Source organism: Falco peregrinus, chromosome Z (genome assembly GCF_023634155.1).
Source record: "Falco peregrinus isolate bFalPer1 chromosome Z, bFalPer1.pri, whole genome shotgun sequence".
Taxonomy (NCBI): domain Eukaryota; kingdom Metazoa; phylum Chordata; class Aves; order Falconiformes; family Falconidae; genus Falco; species Falco peregrinus.
In genome coordinates, this window is record NC_073739.1 from 85,080,505 (window position 1) to 85,097,617 (window position 17,113).

Below are 17,113 nucleotides of genomic sequence, written 5' to 3' on the forward strand. Positions count from 1 at the left end.
AGCAGCCCTTGACCTTGAGGATGGCACATCTGTCCTGACACCTTCTCACCAAACCCTGCAGCAGGGCAGCAGCCCCCGCTGAGCTCTCAGGTGGGGGGATGTCGGTGGAAGGGGACAGATGGATGGTGAGTACCATGGCAGAGAGCAGTCGACAGCTGCGGTGGTGGGATGTGCCAAGGAGCCCTGCCAGGGATGGTGCCTGTTCCTGGCCAAGGGCACACCAGCTCACTGGGGGGGTGGGGGGGGGGGTTAGTTTCACCCATGTCAGTGGATACTTCATGGGTGGACTTACACCCATTTGAGTGCAGCCTGAGCTGTGGCCCTCCTCAAGACCTCCTCCCATTGAGACGGCACAGCACCGATGACAGCCTCTGCTACCCACAGACAGCTTTTCCTCCCTGCAGAGCACTTGGCCTCCTTGCTGGTGGGTCTGGAGCCCTGAGAGCTGCCATCCTGCTGTGTCAAAGCCCATCAATCCTTCCTGCTCTATTTCTGCCCTGTGGCCAGCTCCCAGGCCAAGAGATGACTTGCTGCTTGCTCCAACACTGCTCGGTGTCCTTACTGGATCCTGTGAGAAACTTTGCTGTGGATAACTGGCTAGCTGAAAAGGGTCACGTAGACATAGTCCAGCTGGCTGGACAAAAATGCACATCCCTCTCAGCTTAAAAGTAAAGCAAAAATATGCTATCCTTGGCTGTTCTTGTTACACAATAACAGGAAGATCGCGGTGGGAAAAGAATGTTACAGGTGGGAACAGACAACTACAGAAGAGAAACTAGGGGCGGGCTTGGTATTTAGGCAACTAACAATAATGAGCTTAACTTTTGTAATATGTATGAGCTAATTATAAGAAGGTATAAAAGGTGACTGTAAGGGACAATAAACGAAGTCTGCTGATCACTCATATTGAGTGACTGTGTCTTCCCTCCGTCGCGACACTTTGCCATGGGTTTTTGGAAGTTTGTGTAAACTCACATAGACAGTCTCTCTGGCTGGCAGGGGCCAGAGCAGCCCCATGGCCAGAGGTGCACTGCGCTGCCCTAAGCATGGCACACAGGGTGCCATGCCCATGTGCTGCAAATGAAAGGCAGTGCTAATGAATTCAAGCGCTTCAAGATTTTAAACTAAGAACTTGTACTGCTGCAGAAACTGCTGCCTCATTTTTAATTTCTCCCAGTGGTTATTTTCTCACCTTTGGGTCTCTAGCCTTTTATTACAGGCAGCTTGTGGGTATCAGATCCTTTTATGCATTTATGAAATTAAAAGCTTGTCCAGTAAAGGGAACATTTTCCCTGTATCTACAATTCCTTTTTACTGCCTATTTCAGTGCCTGCAAGAGCAGCACAGGAGTACCCTGGGTCCCCCCCATCCCTCTAGATTTAAGACTTAACAAAACCCTGACAGCAGTGGAGGTCTTTGGGAAGCACTGGCCAGGTGGGAACCATGTGAGTTCTCCCTTTAACCACTACTAAAGCCTAAACAATTGCCAAATCCATCCACATTGTCAGCATTCATTGCCTAGCAATAGTCACTAGGGGATATTCTAAACCCCAAAATTACATAAAAAGTTATAATTTAGGTGCTAACCAGAATATCTAAAAATTCCAAGCAGCTTCTTTGTATTGTATATACGAAAACCAGAAATCAGTTGTCACATAAGCCAGTTCACTTCCAATTAATGCAGTGTCAGTACTCTACAACATGTATATACTACTTCGTTCAATCTAATTTTGAATATAAAGTCTTACTGCCGAGGCAGGAGTAGCATCAGGGTAAAGCTCATGTGGATGGAGCTGACTGAGACCTCCTGCCTGCGCTGACCAAAGCCCTGTTTCTCAGAGCATTTCTGCTCTCTGAATGGCAGGCATTCAAACCCACCTCAAGACATCTCTGCGACAGCTTGTTCTTGATTTGTTCTGGTGCACAAATTGCTCTAAAGAGGTTTGCCTGGCCTGCACAGCACAAATGCAAGTTAGCTCCTGAATATCCTGTGTCATTCTTGTGCACGTCAGGCACTCTCACCACCAAAATATATCTAAATCCCATGTTTTTGCATAAACTGGATAGCTTTCTGTCCCAGTTCATCTGGGTGGGTTTTTCCAGAGTAGGGCTAATAGTTTTGGCAAGCAGTTATTAATCTTTGAAAAATGTTCTAGTAAGTAACGTTTAGTGCAATACAAATGAAAAAGCAGTATCTGTCTATGCTACTTGCATGCTTCCCATCACTAGTATCTAATATATTTATCCTTCAAACGATCATGGGGAAGAGGCAGGTGCCACTGTCTCTGTTTGGGAGGTAGGACACTGTGCAAAGCATCAGAGGGGAGCAGCCATGTCTTAACTGTGGGGTGCACCCGCTGATGTGGGCCCCTCCCTTGGGTTTTCTCCCTGTCCTGCCCACGGCGCCAGCACTGCCACATCCCCAGCTCACCGTGTGAGGTCTGCCAGGACCCCGGGACCCTGTGGGGGCCAGCCCTGCTGGGTGTCTCCATGCCAGCATCATCATTTCCCAACACTTCCCACAAACCAAACAAGCCCTCCTGCTTCCAAGATAAATATTGCGAACTGGATCCAGTTTTAATCTTTAACCATGGTCCTCACCAGCCAAGTGTGCCATCAGCCACGCCAGGACAGCCGCACTGTCCCTCTTGCAGTGAGGCCAGGGTGCACCGAGCCAGAGCTGTCCCATGGGAGGCACAGAGCAGAAACCCCCAATTCATCTGCCCACTAATAAATCTGAGCAAGGCTTCCCAGAGCCTCTGTGCCTCTGTGCCAGGGCCATAGGGTGCTGGCAGTGTCTCACTTCCCTCAGGTAACCTCAGAGCCTTTTTTCCTGCTATTAGTTTGCACTGATAACGCTGGATTCAGCTTTCTCAGGCCTGTTTTACCCTCCAGACTGCCCCTCTGAAAATCTCTGGGGGAAAAAAAATCTCATATTGTCTGATTTATCTTTTACTTCTAAATAACTGAAATCCTGCCTGGGAGGAGAAAAATCACAGGGAAGGTTGGTTCTGCTTCTCACAAGCAAAACTTAGTCCTGGGCAGGAGGTACAGCTGGGGCCAATACAGGTTAAGCCCCCTGGACCCATGTCCAGCTGTGCTGCCATTATTGGGAAGACATCAGAGGGGGCTGGAGCTGGCCCCTCTGCAGAGAAAAACAGACTTGCAACACCAGTTTCAAAACACGCAAAGAAAACAGTTGCAATATTTGTTTAAAAGCAGGTGAAAATGACGTGTGCCATCTCTTGCCAACTCATGCTAGATGTTTTAAGGGAAAGCTCACCCATGCCTGTGGCCCATGTCGAGCGCTAACGTGAGCACATGAGCACTAACATGCAGGGCTGTGAGTGCAGGTGATGAATCTGTGGATTCACCTTTTTACGAGCAGTTTGGGTCAGTCAGCCAGTTTTGCAGCACTGGAGGGCCAGGGCTTCCTCTTCTGCATGCTCAGAGATGGGTGTGGGTGCTGGAGGGAACTGCAGAGTTGAATCCCTAGTGAACAAAAGAGGAGAGGAATTAAAATTCAAATACCCAGGGGAGCCATGGCCAAAAAAAGAAGGATGCTGAGCAAGAAAGCTTGGGGTGAATGTGTCCAGGCCAGGTCAGCCCCCAGGTCCATCCCATCCCACCAGCCCCTGGGCACCACACCACTACCTCTTTTGAGGGAAGCAAGGGCACCCAGCATCGGCCAGGGGAGTCCAGGCTGCAGGGAGGGAGGAGGAAAGCTAACAAAGAAACCTCCCTCCTCCCGCCCCCCGAGAGCAGAGGGAAAGCCTCTGGCAAAGGCAGCCATGCAGGCAGGGAATGCTGCTTCCCGCTGGGCAGCCCAAGCTCGTTAGGCTGGAAGCCGTGACCAGCCACCCCGGGCTGTCCGGCACCGCTCCTGCCAGCCATGCCTGCACCTGCTGCCAGCGGTACAGCTGACAGAAAGGGTTTGTTCTGCGTGGGTGCCAAAGGGCACCCGAGCACCCTCCGTCACACGGGGGGAAGGTTTAGTGGGTGCAGGGGCCTTGAGGAGCCCCGTGGAAGATGCCAAAGCATACGGCACCCATGGGGAAGAAGGGCAGAGCTCTCTGCCACACTGCCTCCAGCGGGGCTGACAGCAGCCCTTCACAGCCCCCACTGCATTGCAGCCCCACAGTAGTGCCTGCACTGCTCACTGGCTGTGAGACAGCAGGCAGAGCACAGGCAACGCGGTACACGAGCAGCACGGTGCCACAACATACCAGCTGTGTTGGTTACAGCTGTGCTGTGCACTGATATTTATACGTTTGTGGGTTGATTACCAGGAAGATTTTTACATCAATTTGGCAAGATGCCAGAATTAGACACTACCATGTGTAACATAGCATCATCAAGGAACACGATAATCAGGCATAAGTTTAGAAAGAAAAGGTCAAAGTCAGGCCTTATCTCCTGAATTTTGAAAATACCATTTTGTCAGGAAAAAAAAAAATCAATTTCTCATCTTTCCTCTGTTAACTTACAGAGAGCATAATTGATCGGAATGACGGGTGCAGCCCAGCCCTCCGAAGGCACTGGCAAATGCTCCCTCCACCTGCACAGCTCCTGTGCCAGCATGCAGACCTGCCACAGCGGCCCACGGCAGCTCTGCTCCCTGCTGCTGGGGTGCCCCACTTCTGCTGCTCTGCCGAGGTGGGGAACTTTGCCTCATGCCCATTGGCACAGACCCCACCAAAGACAAGTAGCACCTCAGCTCACAAAAAGGGGCGGTAGGTGCTTACTGAGATAGCTGAATGCAGCTGGCTTTTCTGGAAGGAAAGGGGATCAATACACAATCAAGCAAAATAGTGCAGTTCATTTTTTGTTCAACAAAAAGTTGTATTTCATTTAAGTTATGAAACATGTTAGAAGATCTTTGCAAAACCTATGGAGCTACAACTCAAAGTATGATTAATCTTAATTTTTAGGTAATGGTTCCCACTCTGTAAGAGAGTACTGGTAGTTCCCAGGAACAGCAGGAGGGGATGGAGCTGAGTATCTAAAAAAGCATGCCCTGTCACCAGCTTATGCTTGTGTGACACGGTTTGAGCAGGGGTTGGAACACCTGGGCTCCAGAGGTACCTTCCAACAACAGTTCTTCTGGGAAAGGAGAAAAGGAAGGGGAAGGAAAGGAAAAAAGGGCGGGGAAAGAGGCAAAAAAGGAAGAACGGGGAAAAAAGGAAAAGGACACCAGCACACCTGCAGCAGCTAGTTCCCATGGGAGTCTGCCCACTCACTCCTCTCCCGTCCTGCCTGCCATCCTACCTCTGCCTCGGGAGAGCTGCACTTGCCTCTCTTTACCCCAAATCAACTGCAACTTTTGCCTTCCTTTAGGAAGGACAAAAAGATTTCACGCATAACTTGCCCTGAACAAAGGCACCTCATGCCAGGGCTTTCTTTTTCTTCTTCCTTTCTTTTTTCTTTTCCACTACAGGCTGACAATGGCAGGGGTAGCTGGGGTGGGGGGAGCTTCATTTTATACGCACTTGGTTAATGCCAAAAAGCAGCTTGGAAAACACCATGAACTTCAGAGACATGTGGCAACAGCAGTGTGGAAGGAAACAGATTGTTAGCCTTTGGGAATCCATAGTGGAAATATGTAAGGAAACTGAGTGCTATCATACACAACCTGTTTGTAAAGAGACTGCAGGTGCCCTCAAGAGTGGCAAGGTAATGCATGGTGTCTTACCTTGGAAGAATATAAAACAGCCATTTTTGGACAGGACTCAACAATTTTTACTCAGCAGCTGCATTTCTTTACAAGCTCCATGGTATTTCTGCATGTTCCAAAGCAGAGAGGTGCCCAGCACCCATTCCTGTTTGTACCCAGGCCCAGGCGGGTGGCTGGGCACTCTGCCCACACCACAGCGCCCCCCTGCCCACGGCTCCCCACAGCCCCCTGCCACACAGCTCCTGCATAACCTCTCCCCCTTGGCTGTTTTCTGAATTTTACTCCCCAGTGTACAACTCAGGCTGAACTCTCACTGATCCTATTAAAAAAGTGACATTTCTCCCCATTTTCCCCCATTTCGTTACCAGAAAGACACAGTGGGGATGGGACCTTTACAAATGTAGAGGTGGAGATAAGGATGACATAAAACGCAAGGGCACGGCTGCTCGGAGCTGCCATTGCTGTGTTACTGATTAAATGGGTGGGGGGGCAGTGGAGGGAACCACATGGATGGGAGCAGCTGCATGGCCTGGCATGGCACAGTACTACCCTACAGTCAGTCACAGCATGGCTCAGCATGGCATGGCATGGCAGACTCAGGCACAGCCTGGAATGGTGCAGCCCAGTCCAGCATGGCCCAGCCTGGGATGGTATGGCACAGCCTGACCCATCTGAACACACACAGTCCAGCACGGCTGAGCCTGGGGTGGCATGGCATGGCCCAACATGTCTCAACATGGGTGCTGCCACAGTGGGGGGTGGAAAGGGCACAGGGCCTGACTGGAGCAGGCAGGTCCCCGCTTGCCAGCTCCATGTTCAGGGGTTAGGTCCCCACAGGCCCTGGTCCCATGCCCCCGCTGCCTGCCAACCTCCTCCTCTTCCTGCCTGCCTCCTCGGCTGCTCACCTCCTCTGTGGCCTGCCTGCCTGCTTCCAGCCCTCCCTGCCTCTCCCCACAGCCCCAGCACCGCACCATGTTCTGGGGCTCCGGCCACGCTCAAGGCCCCTTTGGGGCCCTGCAGGCTGCTTCCCAGTGATGCCACCCGGCCAGTGCAGCCCCCACTCCCCACCTCCCCTGGGTGGGACAGTGGTGGGGTCCCCACGTGCAGCAGCATACCTGGGGGACAGGGGGTCTTCGGAGCCACGAGGTGGGAGAAGCTGGCTGCCAGTAACGCACTGGATTGGCATGGGGGGCTCACAGCTCTGAGCCAATGGCCCTGCCGTCGCACACAAGGTGGTTTTGGCAATGGCAAACACAAAGTGAATCAAACCTGCTCACTGCAATGCCGCCGGTCAGTGCCTCCCGGCTCAGCCCCCCAGAGCGGAGGTGCTGCAGCCCCTTCCAGTGGGAGAGGCCTGGGCAGCATGCAAGCTCCGGACATGGGAAGACATGCGTGTCCATGTGTATGGCAGGGCATGCGTCAGTGAAAGGAACCATGCAGCTGCACGAAAGCAGACTGACATGGGGACACGGATTTCTTTTGTGACCATACCGCTTCGTTGACTGCTGTATGCTCGTGGCACATTTTTCCTGGGCCGTACTCTGACATATTTAAGGCAACTAATAGCGCGGGTTGACACAGCGCCTCAGTTTAAAACAGCAAACAGGGAGGCAGGGGAGCGCGGTGCCGTGAGTCGAGGCCGGGCCTGCCGAACGGGATCCCCGGGGAGCGGCGGGAACGGGATGCCAGGCTCCCGCACCTCTCACGGCGGACAGGGCCCAGCCGAGCCGAGCGCGGCGGCTGCGGCGCCCCCGCTGCCGAGGGAGCCGGAGCCCCCGGTCCCCTGCCCACTTCGGAGCGGTCTTCCCGGGGGCGCGGCGGCCGGAGGGGCCGTCTGGCCGGGCCCTCGCTCGCCCTCCGGGGGGGGCGGGAAACGGGTCACGGCTCCCCGGCCCCCGGCGCCGCCTCCGCACAAAGGCAACAACTGCGCGGCCAGGCCGCCGTTCCGTACGGCGGGCAGCCGGGAGCACGGGGCTGGCGCGGCGGCTCCGGCACCGGCGGCCCGGGCGGCGCTGCCGCCTGTCGGGACTCGGGGCGGCCACGTCCGCGGCAGCCGCTTCCCGAGCAGAGCACGAGGGGACCGATGAGGCGGAGAGGACGCGGGGAGCCTAAGGGGGTCAGGAGGACTGAGGCACCTTAGGGGACCCCAGGGGCGTCACGGGGACTGAGGGAGCTGAGGGGACGCGGAGGGCCGGAGGCGCTGCACGGGTCGAGCCGGGCCGTCCCCCAGAAGGAGCGGAGCCGCCGCCACGGTGCTGCCCGGTGGAACCCTGCACTTGCGCCCCAACAGCGAGACACGCCGGACACCTACAAAGGGCCACGGCGTCTTTAAGGCCCGGGCGCTCCCCGGCCCGCCGCCCCGCCCCGCGCCGCGCCGCGCCGCCATTGGCGGGCCCGCCCCACGCCGCCCCGCCATTGGCGAGCCCGCCCAGCGCCGGGGCCCGCGCGGCCGCGCCGCCTGTCAGTGGCGCAGGCCCGGCCCAGCGGGCGCGGCCAGGCGGGGCGCGCGGCGCGCCCTGGACAGCTCCCGCCGCCCGCAGACGGCGGCGGCGGCGGCGAGGCGAGGACATGGCGCGGGGCTGGCGCGGGCCCGGGTGAGCGGCTGCTGCCCGCTGCCCGCGGGGCCGGCGGAGCGGGCGGCCCCCGGGCCGCGGCGCGCTGCCCCGGCGCGGCCGCCGCCCCCATGAGTGAATGAGGAGCGGCCGCAGCGCCCGTCGATGCCTCGCCAGGGAGCCGGGTGCCTGCGCCATGAACCCCGAGATGGCGATGGAGCCGCTGGGCAGCCTGCACGGGGCGGCTGGCCATGAGCCGGAGCTGATGGGCAGCCCCAGCCCCCACCACGGCGGCCGCAGCGCCGGGCCGCTCCGAGTGCCCGCCCCCCCCCCCCCCGCCGCCGCCGCCGCCGCCGCCGCCGCCGCACCAGGAGCTGGCCCCCGCCGCCGCCCGGCCGGCCATGGTGTCCAGCATGGCCTCGCTGCTGGACGGCGCCGCCGAGTACCGGCCCGAGCTCTCCATCCCGCTGCACCACGCCATGAGCATGCCCTGCGAGTCCTCGCCGCCCGGCATGGGCATGAGCAGCACCTACACCACCCTGACGCCACTCCAGCCCCTGCCGCCCATCTCCACCGTCTCCGACAAGTTCCACCACCCGCACGCCCACCCGCACGCCCACCACCACCACCACCAGCGCCTCTCGGGCAACGTCAGCGGCAGCTTCGCCCTCATGCGTGACGAGCGCGGGCTGCCCGCCGTCAACAACCTCTACGGGCCCTACAAGGAGATGCCCGGCATGGGGCAGAGCCTCTCGCCGCTGGGCAACGGGCTGGGCCCCCTCCACAATGCCCAGCAGGGCCTCCACGGCTACGGGCCGCCCGGCCACGAGAAGATGCTGAGTCCCAACTTCGACGCCCACGCGGCCATGCTGGCGCGGGGGGACCAGCACCTCTCCCGGGGGCTGGGGACGCCCCCCGCCATGATGCCCCACCTGAACGGCATGCACCACCCCGCGCACCCCGGCCACCCACCACCCCACGGCCCCGCGCTGCCCGCCGGCCGGGAGCGGCCGCCCTCCTCCTCCTCCGGCTCGCAGGTGAGCAGCTCGGGGCAGCTGGAGGAGATCAACACCAAAGAAGTGGCACAAAGGATCACGGCAGAGCTGAAGCGCTACAGCATCCCGCAGGCCATCTTCGCCCAGCGGGTGCTGTGCCGCTCTCAGGGGACCCTCTCGGACTTGCTGCGGAACCCTAAGCCGTGGAGTAAACTCAAGTCCGGCCGGGAGACCTTCCGCAGGATGTGGAAGTGGCTGCAGGAGCCCGAGTTCCAGAGGATGTCGGCCCTGCGGCTGGCAGGTAGGTGCGGGACGGCGGCCGGCGGGGAGCGGGGCAGCTTGGCGCGACTCCGGGGGACTCCAGCGCCGCCCCGGGCGGCCCCGCACGGCCGCTTCCCGCCGGTGCCGGTACCGGCTCGGCGGCCGCCCCTGTCGCCCGACCGCAGCCGCCGGGCGCAGGGGCAAGGGCCCGGGGCTGGCCCGTGCCCCGGCGCCGGCGAGGCTGCTGCGGGGGCGCTGTCTGCTGCGGCTGTCGGGCGGCCGGGGCCAGCCGAGACCCTCCCTCGGCCGCCGTGGGCCGGGGCCGCTCTCCGGGGCCGGGTGCTGAAGGGCGCCCTGCGCGCTCTCCGCGAGGTCCCCCCGCACGCCGCGCAAACAGCCGGCACAGCGGTCGAGCGCCGCCGGGCGAGGGCTCCGCGTCCCGGGGCAGGCGGGGACGGGCGGAGCGGCGGGGGGGGCGGCGGGGGGGGTGGCAGCCCCGCGCGGCCCGGCCGCATTGTCCCGCGGAGGGCGAACGGGCGCCCCCTGGCGCGCGCGCTGAGCGCCGCAGCCCCCATTGTTCTGCGGGCGCAGAGGGGGGGCGGCAGTCAGGGACCCCCGCGAGCGACCCCATGGTAGGGACCCCCGGAAGGGACCCCGTGGCAGGGTCCCTGTGGCAGGGACCCCTTGGCAGGCACCCCCAGCAGAGAACCCGTGGCAGGGACCCCATGGCAGGGACCCCCAGCAGAGAGCCCATGGCAGGGTCTCCATGGCAGGGACCCCCAGCAGAGAGCCCATGGCAGGGTCCCCGTGGCAGGGACCCCCAGCAGAGAGCTCATGGCAGGGTCCCTGTGGCAGTGACCCCCAGCAGAGAGCCCATGGCAGGGAGCCCCGGCAGGGACCCCCGGCAGCGCGCTGCGGGCGAAGGACTGGGCGCAGCCGCCTCCCACGCCGCCCCGGCCGGAGCGCGGCCGCTCGCCGCTGTGTCCGGTAGCGCGGCGAGCGGCCGGGCCGGGCAGGCACCCGCTCTCCCCTCCGTGGGAGCCCGCAGCCCGGGCTGCGTGGCAGCCGGGCTCCCCGCCGCGGCAGAGGAGCGCTCACGGGCCTGTGGGTGTCGGTCCTGGCGCGGCCGTACTGCCCCCGCCTGCAGCGGCCCGGGCCAGGCCGGTGCCCGACGGCCCCGCGGCAGCTCGCCGAGCGCCGGTACCGAGCGGGGTGTCCCGGCGGCTGGCTCCGGCCCCGCTGCACCGAGAGGTGGCTGCGGGAGGCGGGGGGTCGCTACTCGGGCTGGACCGACATACACACCCCCTCTGCGGGGGCTCGGGAGGCCCCGGGGGGGCCTCGCCCCTCCTTTGTCACTGGCGGAGCCGGGAGGAGCGGTGCGGTTTGGAGAGCGGGGGGCGACTCCGGCCCCCGCGCCCTGCGGCGGGTCAGCCGGGGGCAGAGGAGGCTTTGCGGACCGCCGCGGCCGTGCTGCGGGGCCGGGCCGGGGGAATGGGGTGCAAGAGTGCTGATCCCCTGCCTCGGCTCTACCGGTGGCGGCAAACCCCTCCCGGCCTTTCCCGCACCCCCGGCTGTCCGCTGCGCCTCTGTTTTCAGCCAGACGAAGGTCCCGAGGTTTGTCCGGCACAAGTAAAGAGAAAGCTGGGGCTTATTTTTTATTTATTTATTTGTTGCCGGAGCACACGGTGATGTCGCCTTCTCAAACAAACGTGTATCTAGAGGGAAATCGATGCCGATAATGTTTAGAAGATTAAAAGAGCATTAATGCTGGCAACAGGAGCATAAACGCGTGGACCCGGTTTTCATTGATCTGGAACCTGAGCCGGCTCATTTCCAGTAATGCTGCTGGTGCTTTTCCTTCCCAGCACCGGTCCCGGGTGGGGGGTTCCCCACGGAGCCATACATGTAAGGCAGAAAATCAGAAAGGGCAGCTAAACTGCTGCCGGGCAGGTGCGTAGATGCGGTTTCTGATTTTCTGCCATCCACACGGAGTTATGCCCGTGTACTTCTGGGTCTCCACATTCCCAGTTCCCCCTGAATGCCGTCGCATCCTGGAGTGAAGTTTGGAGAGAGCTCGGTCGCCGAGTGGGCACGGGTTGCACGTGGAGTGGGAGCTGGAGCAGGAAAGACCTTTGCAAATTGACGTTCCTTTCTGGAAATCGATTTTTTTATTATTATTATTACCACGTGTGAATATACAGCTTCATTGCCTCTGTACTTCCTTCTTCCCCTTCACGCGCCTGCTTAAAACCCTCTACGCAAGGGGAATAAGCCAAAAGTATTTCAGATTTCTGAAAACCACCAGCCGTTTTCCCCCGTCCTCCCTCCTGTAAGTTTTCCCCAAACAGGACGAGAATCTGCTGTCCTTGGAGGGAAATGCCCCCGCTCCCCGTGGCAGCTGTAGCAGTGCGGTGTGCTTCTTTTTTCTTATAGAAGATACACAAGAAGAATAATAAGAAGATACAGATTCTAGTTCTTTACCTTTCGTTTCCTTTTTCCCCTTTCCTCTTTCCCCTTTTCCTCTTTCCCACCCCCCCACCCCCCCCACCCCCCTTTTTCCCCTTTCCATCCCTTATTTCCGTGCTTACTGCCTTCCGTGACCAGGGAGCGGCGGGCGGGGGCGGCAGCCCCAGCTCGGGGGTGCGGGGAGCCCTGGCGGGCCAATGTCCGAGGGCAAGACCCGGCTCAGGCGCGGCCGCGGCGGGGGGAAGCGGCGGGTGCCCCCCCGGGCAGCCGGGGCAGGGATAGGGCCTTCGGGACCCCCACCAAACGGGACCGAGGGACCACCTCGGGTTCTGGGCTGCCTCGCCGGAGGGACCCCGGCCCCAGGAGGGCGGTGGGTAGGAGCCTTGGCCCGCTGCTGCCCCGCCGGGCAGTGCCTCAGTTTGTGCTGGGGGGGAAAATACTGGCGGTCTGTAGGTGAGTCAGTGCGTGAATTTGCGGGGGCAGCTCGGAGGGCAGGGCTCAGCTGCCGTGCCGGTTACCGGGGCCTGCTCTGCCAAGCGCCGCACCTCGGGGCGTTGCGGCCCCCCGGCAGCCAAACCGGGAGCGTGCCCCTGCCACACTGTGTGCCCCCCCGAGGGGTGGGGGGCGCGGCTCGGCACGGTGCTGAGGCGGGGGGGCGGCATGGTGCTGCGGGGCCGCACCCCGCGGCTCCCCGCTACTCTTTCCGGGCGGCTCAGCAAACCGCTCTCACCGCTTGTTTACAAGTCCCGATTGCTGAATAACGTTATTGGTGATTAAACGGGTTTGTACCCAAAATACCCATCAATGAGTCATTAGTGCAGAACGGGCAGGCTGACCTCGCCGTGTTTATAGCCGTGCGATCGCAGAGGGGTCCGGGGGGGCTGTGTGCGCCCCGCATCTGCCCGCCCGCCCTTGCCCAAGGAGCAGCGGCAGGGGCCGGGGACGTGCCCACCACGGGCCCGGCGCGCTCGGTTCCACGGGAGCTGTGCCCGAGGCCCCGTCACGGGTCCCCGCCTGAAAGCCCCGGCCGTGACCCCGCCAGTGCCGGGGCGCCCCGGGCCGCGCTGCTCCGCTCCTGGACCCCGCGTGCCGTGCTGCGGCGCTGGGGGGGCTGCGGGGTTCGGGGAGCTGCGGGGCTGCGGGGTTCGGGGAGCTGGGAGGCTGCGGGGCTCGGGGGCCTGCGGCCCCGGCCCACGCGGGAAGGGCGGGAGCAGTGCCGGTGGGGGGGGGGGGGGGGGGGCCCGTCCGACCCCCCGCGGCGGGAGCGGCAGCGGCACCGTCAGCACCACGGACAGCGGCGGGGGGCGGGGGCGCGGGGGAGGGAGGGGCGCGCTCGTGGAGGGGTGTGGGAGAGGGATGGAGGGGAACAGGGGGGATGGAAGGGTGCAGGGGAGGGAGGGGCACGGGGGGTAGAGGGGAGCGGAAAGGAGATGAGGGGCGCAGGAGAGGGATGGAGGGGAGCAGGAGGGATGCAGGAGCACAGGAGGGAGTGGGGGGGTGCAGGGGGGGTGGAGAGGCACAGGAGTGGGATGGAAGGGACCAGGAGAGCTACAAGGGAGGAAGGACAGAGGGGAGCAGGATGGGGTGAGGCACCTCAGGGCAGGCAGTGGCTGTAGCCTTTCCCTGGCCCAGACCCTGGTGGGCCGTGGGGGGCCATCCCAGTGGAGGGAGGAATGGTGGCCCCGCATCCCACCAAGGCCAGGACTGCGCTGGTGCAGCTGACCCTCCCGCACCCTTCAACCCTCCAGCGCCAGGAAGGGGCCTTGTACTGGAGCTGATGGCGAGGGGTGGGTCGGGTGCCAGTGGACTGCTGTTGTCTGTCCATCCGCTGCCTCTTTGTGCCACACCGAATGCTGCTTACTCTGAATTTTGAGACTGTTTTGTTGCCTGTAGCTACAGCTAAAAATTAAGGTGTAATAACATCTGTATCAAGTGCGTTATCTATGTATAAAACTATTTCTTAGTGTTGAATTAAATATACAGGTACATAAAGATTCTTTGAAAGGTGCTTAGTTGCTTGAAATATTGGTACTCTCTTCAGATATAGATTAGCTGTTATGTTTGAACAATCCATGCGGTAAATTGTGGTGCTGGGTGTAAATTATATTTCTCATGTACCAACTCTCTGAAATAATATCATGCCCTATCGTTTTGTTCCACATTATTTCTGAAGACATTTTTGCCCTGCAGAAATTTGAATACCATTTTTGTTAAACAACCAGTTTTCATCAGGTTCTTGGTTGGCTGATAAAGATCTGACCACATTTGTCATTGCGTTTCTGTCTTTCCCCCCCCTCCCTCTACTTTATTCAAGAAACAATTAGCCAGTCAACATGGGTTACTTATTCTGAGCTTTTCCATCCTGTTCTTCACTCTTCCCTTATTAGATTTTTTTCCAGCACCTCATCTTTTCGTAGTATCTCTTGGCCATCACCATTTCAATTGAAATATCCCAAACTCAAATTATTCCTCTGCATCTAAAAGCTGCCAGAGATTGTCGTGAGGAACACAAAAAGGAGAGAACATTCTTGCCAGAAGGATTATTTTCCAGTAACTGATGCTGTTTCTTCCCTTGCTTTTTACAGGGGCATTTTGACTCAAACCTTGTGCTTTTTTCTGCACTGTTGCCCCAGTTGCTCATCCTTAGCACTCCTCCCTTGTATTATTCACAAAATCTTGTCCTTGATGTTCCTGCCATCCACCAGTTGCAACTGGCTTTTCATCCCTTCCAATTATGCATTACTCAGAGATGACAAGCTTCTTGCCAGTAACCAAACACATCTGTTCTGAGTCTCCAAGCACCAAAAGTAGCAGATTCCTCGCATCAGAGGAGCTCCCCTGTGGCTGCCTTCAGAGTAGAAACAGGGCTCTGCAGGTGTACAGAGAATTAAGCTAACAGGGAAAGCAGGGCTGAAAAGGACTTGAGACATCACCTGTCCTGACAGTCTGCCCCATTCTTCAAGAGTCTCCAGTGATGGGGATTTCTCAGGCTTCCAGGGTTTACAGGTACAAAAAAAAATCCTTAATGACTAGCCTTAATCTCCCTTTTTGTCTTTTAAATCCTTTGCTTCCCATCGTATCCCCACTACACAGAGAAAAAAACCCCAACAACTCCCTTTCTTCTGATAGCAATCTGTATTTAAGACTTCTGTCTTGTCTTCTGTCTTCTCTAGAAACAGCCCCATCATACTTTGGAGATGAATATGCAGGGAAAGCATTACGTTCAATGGGACACATAATAGATCTCTTTTTTCCAAGGTAAAGGATTTTGTATCCAGCTCTATCAATCTTGCAGACTCTTGCATAAAAGGCGCTCTGATTTATAGAGGATTTTTGTACACAGGAATCACACAAAATAGGCTAATCTCAAATGGGTTCAGTGATAAGATCAACCAGACAACTCACTGATGGCAGACAGAAATGCAATCAGAAAAGAAATTTGAGTGTTTTGGGCTTGTTTTTGAGCTATAAAACTAAACTACTTCATTGTGAAAAAAAGGGGACTCAAGCCACTGGTAAATGCTGCACAAAGGAATTATTAGGCAAGTGATAGAGGCTGGCAGTTTCCCAAAACACAAATTGTCTCTGAGACCAAAATATCTCTAAGTAAGCAGGGAACATATTTATGAGTAGTGGTGATTTTCCAGCAGATCTTATCTTGTCATAATGGGCATTTAAGAATGGGGGCCTGTTCTGAGGCATTAAGCTTTGGCAAGCAGCACAGGGCTGAGGAAGATAAAGGAAGAGCATGAGGAAGTCTTTCTCGGGGAGCTTCCCACGCACCACCTTCTCCATTTTCCTTCTCCTCTGTGCTTATCATGCCCACTTGCTCCTGTATCAGGTGAGGACACTGCTGCTTTCCTCAGCAGACAGTGTCATGGCACAAGCATCCTTCCTCCGGCTATTGCTGGTAAGGACCAGTGGCACCACAGCACCACGTCAGCCATGACCACAGGCTCCCAATGCAAAGAGGCTCACACGGATTAGGTATAAACTTCCAAAGCTTTTCCCTTGTCCTTCTGGCATCTTTAATGCCAAGTTTCTCCTCCACATGTCCAGATCCTGCTGGGGTACAGCGCCTTGTCGCTCCTCCCACATCCAGCCCTGACCATGCCCTGCAGAAAAGGTGTCCGGTGGGGCATGGCCACACAGACCTGACACCAGAACCCTGCTTACTTTCAGCTAGCTCGTACCATTGGGGTGACAGGAGTACTACCTGATGCAACTGCTGTCACCCACACAGCCTGCTGAGGGGTCGTCCCACCTCCCATCCACCAGCTGCGTGGTCGCATGTTCACTGTGGAGGTGGGAAACACCCCCAGCCCCTCTGCCTGGAGGGTGCCCCCCCCTTCCTTGCCTCCCCACGATATGTTGCTGGTGCCTGGGGGAAGGTCACTTACCTCTCCTGTTGAGGCTGTGTTTTTGTAAGCACCTGGGAAGAAGGAAATGGGAACCAGGCTGTATGGCAAAGAACATGGCTCCTCCCAGGCCTGCTCTTGCTTTGTGTGCTCAGCAGTTGTCATCTGAAGTGCAAGGAGAGCCCAGAGAGCCAGTGGACAGTATAGATCTGTCATTCCCAGATAAGTTGGCAGAGCTTTGCTCCTGTCCTCTCCTGTTCCTTTATAATTGCACCCTGTGCATAACAGCCATTAAAAGGAAATAATCATTCCATGCTTTCTCCCATGACTCAGAACTTCTGAAAACAGGCTGGTTCTGGAAGCACACAGCCAGAACTTGGCAGATCCATACTTTCCTTTGCAGAAGAGCCCATGGGACTCGGCTTGTGACTCTGACTTGCAAGCGTTAAGGTGCAGGAGGGAACTGCAGCATGGGAGGCTGTCAGAGCAACAGAGCTATGGGAAAGCTGCTAGATGTAATCAGCAGAAAACCAGGAGGCAAGGTATTTCAAATTCTAATCCACTCTCAGATTTCAGACTCCTGTTCTGTGCTTGCTTACCTACCTCAGCTTCAAATTCCCAGTCCTTTCTTGGAAAAGATCCCTGAAATGCTTACCTTTCTCCACGGGGGAGAAGGTCATGGCTGTATTCTGGTGCTTGAGGGGATGTGCTGGCACACCACTTGCAGCTGCTGCTCCAACAGGCAGAGCAGCTAGTGTGGGAACACTCTGGTTTCAGCTCTGTGCTCTGACAAGGGGGATATAAATC

The 17,113-nt window shown here is 58.3% G+C and overlaps 1 protein-coding gene across 1 annotated transcript in view; it reads left to right on the top strand.

Annotated features, from left to right (window-relative positions):
• Window positions 1–8,318: 8,318 nt before the first annotated feature.
• Window positions 8,319–17,113, top strand: part of ONECUT2 (one cut homeobox 2) — a 28,553-nt gene continuing 19,758 nt past the window's right edge. The window contains 2 exon segments of the mRNA XM_005242893.3: window positions 8,319–8,593; window positions 8,595–9,522. Coding sequence (XP_005242950.3) covers window positions 8,366–8,593; window positions 8,595–9,522 — 1,156 coding nt within the window. The 5' untranslated portion in view covers window positions 8,319–8,365.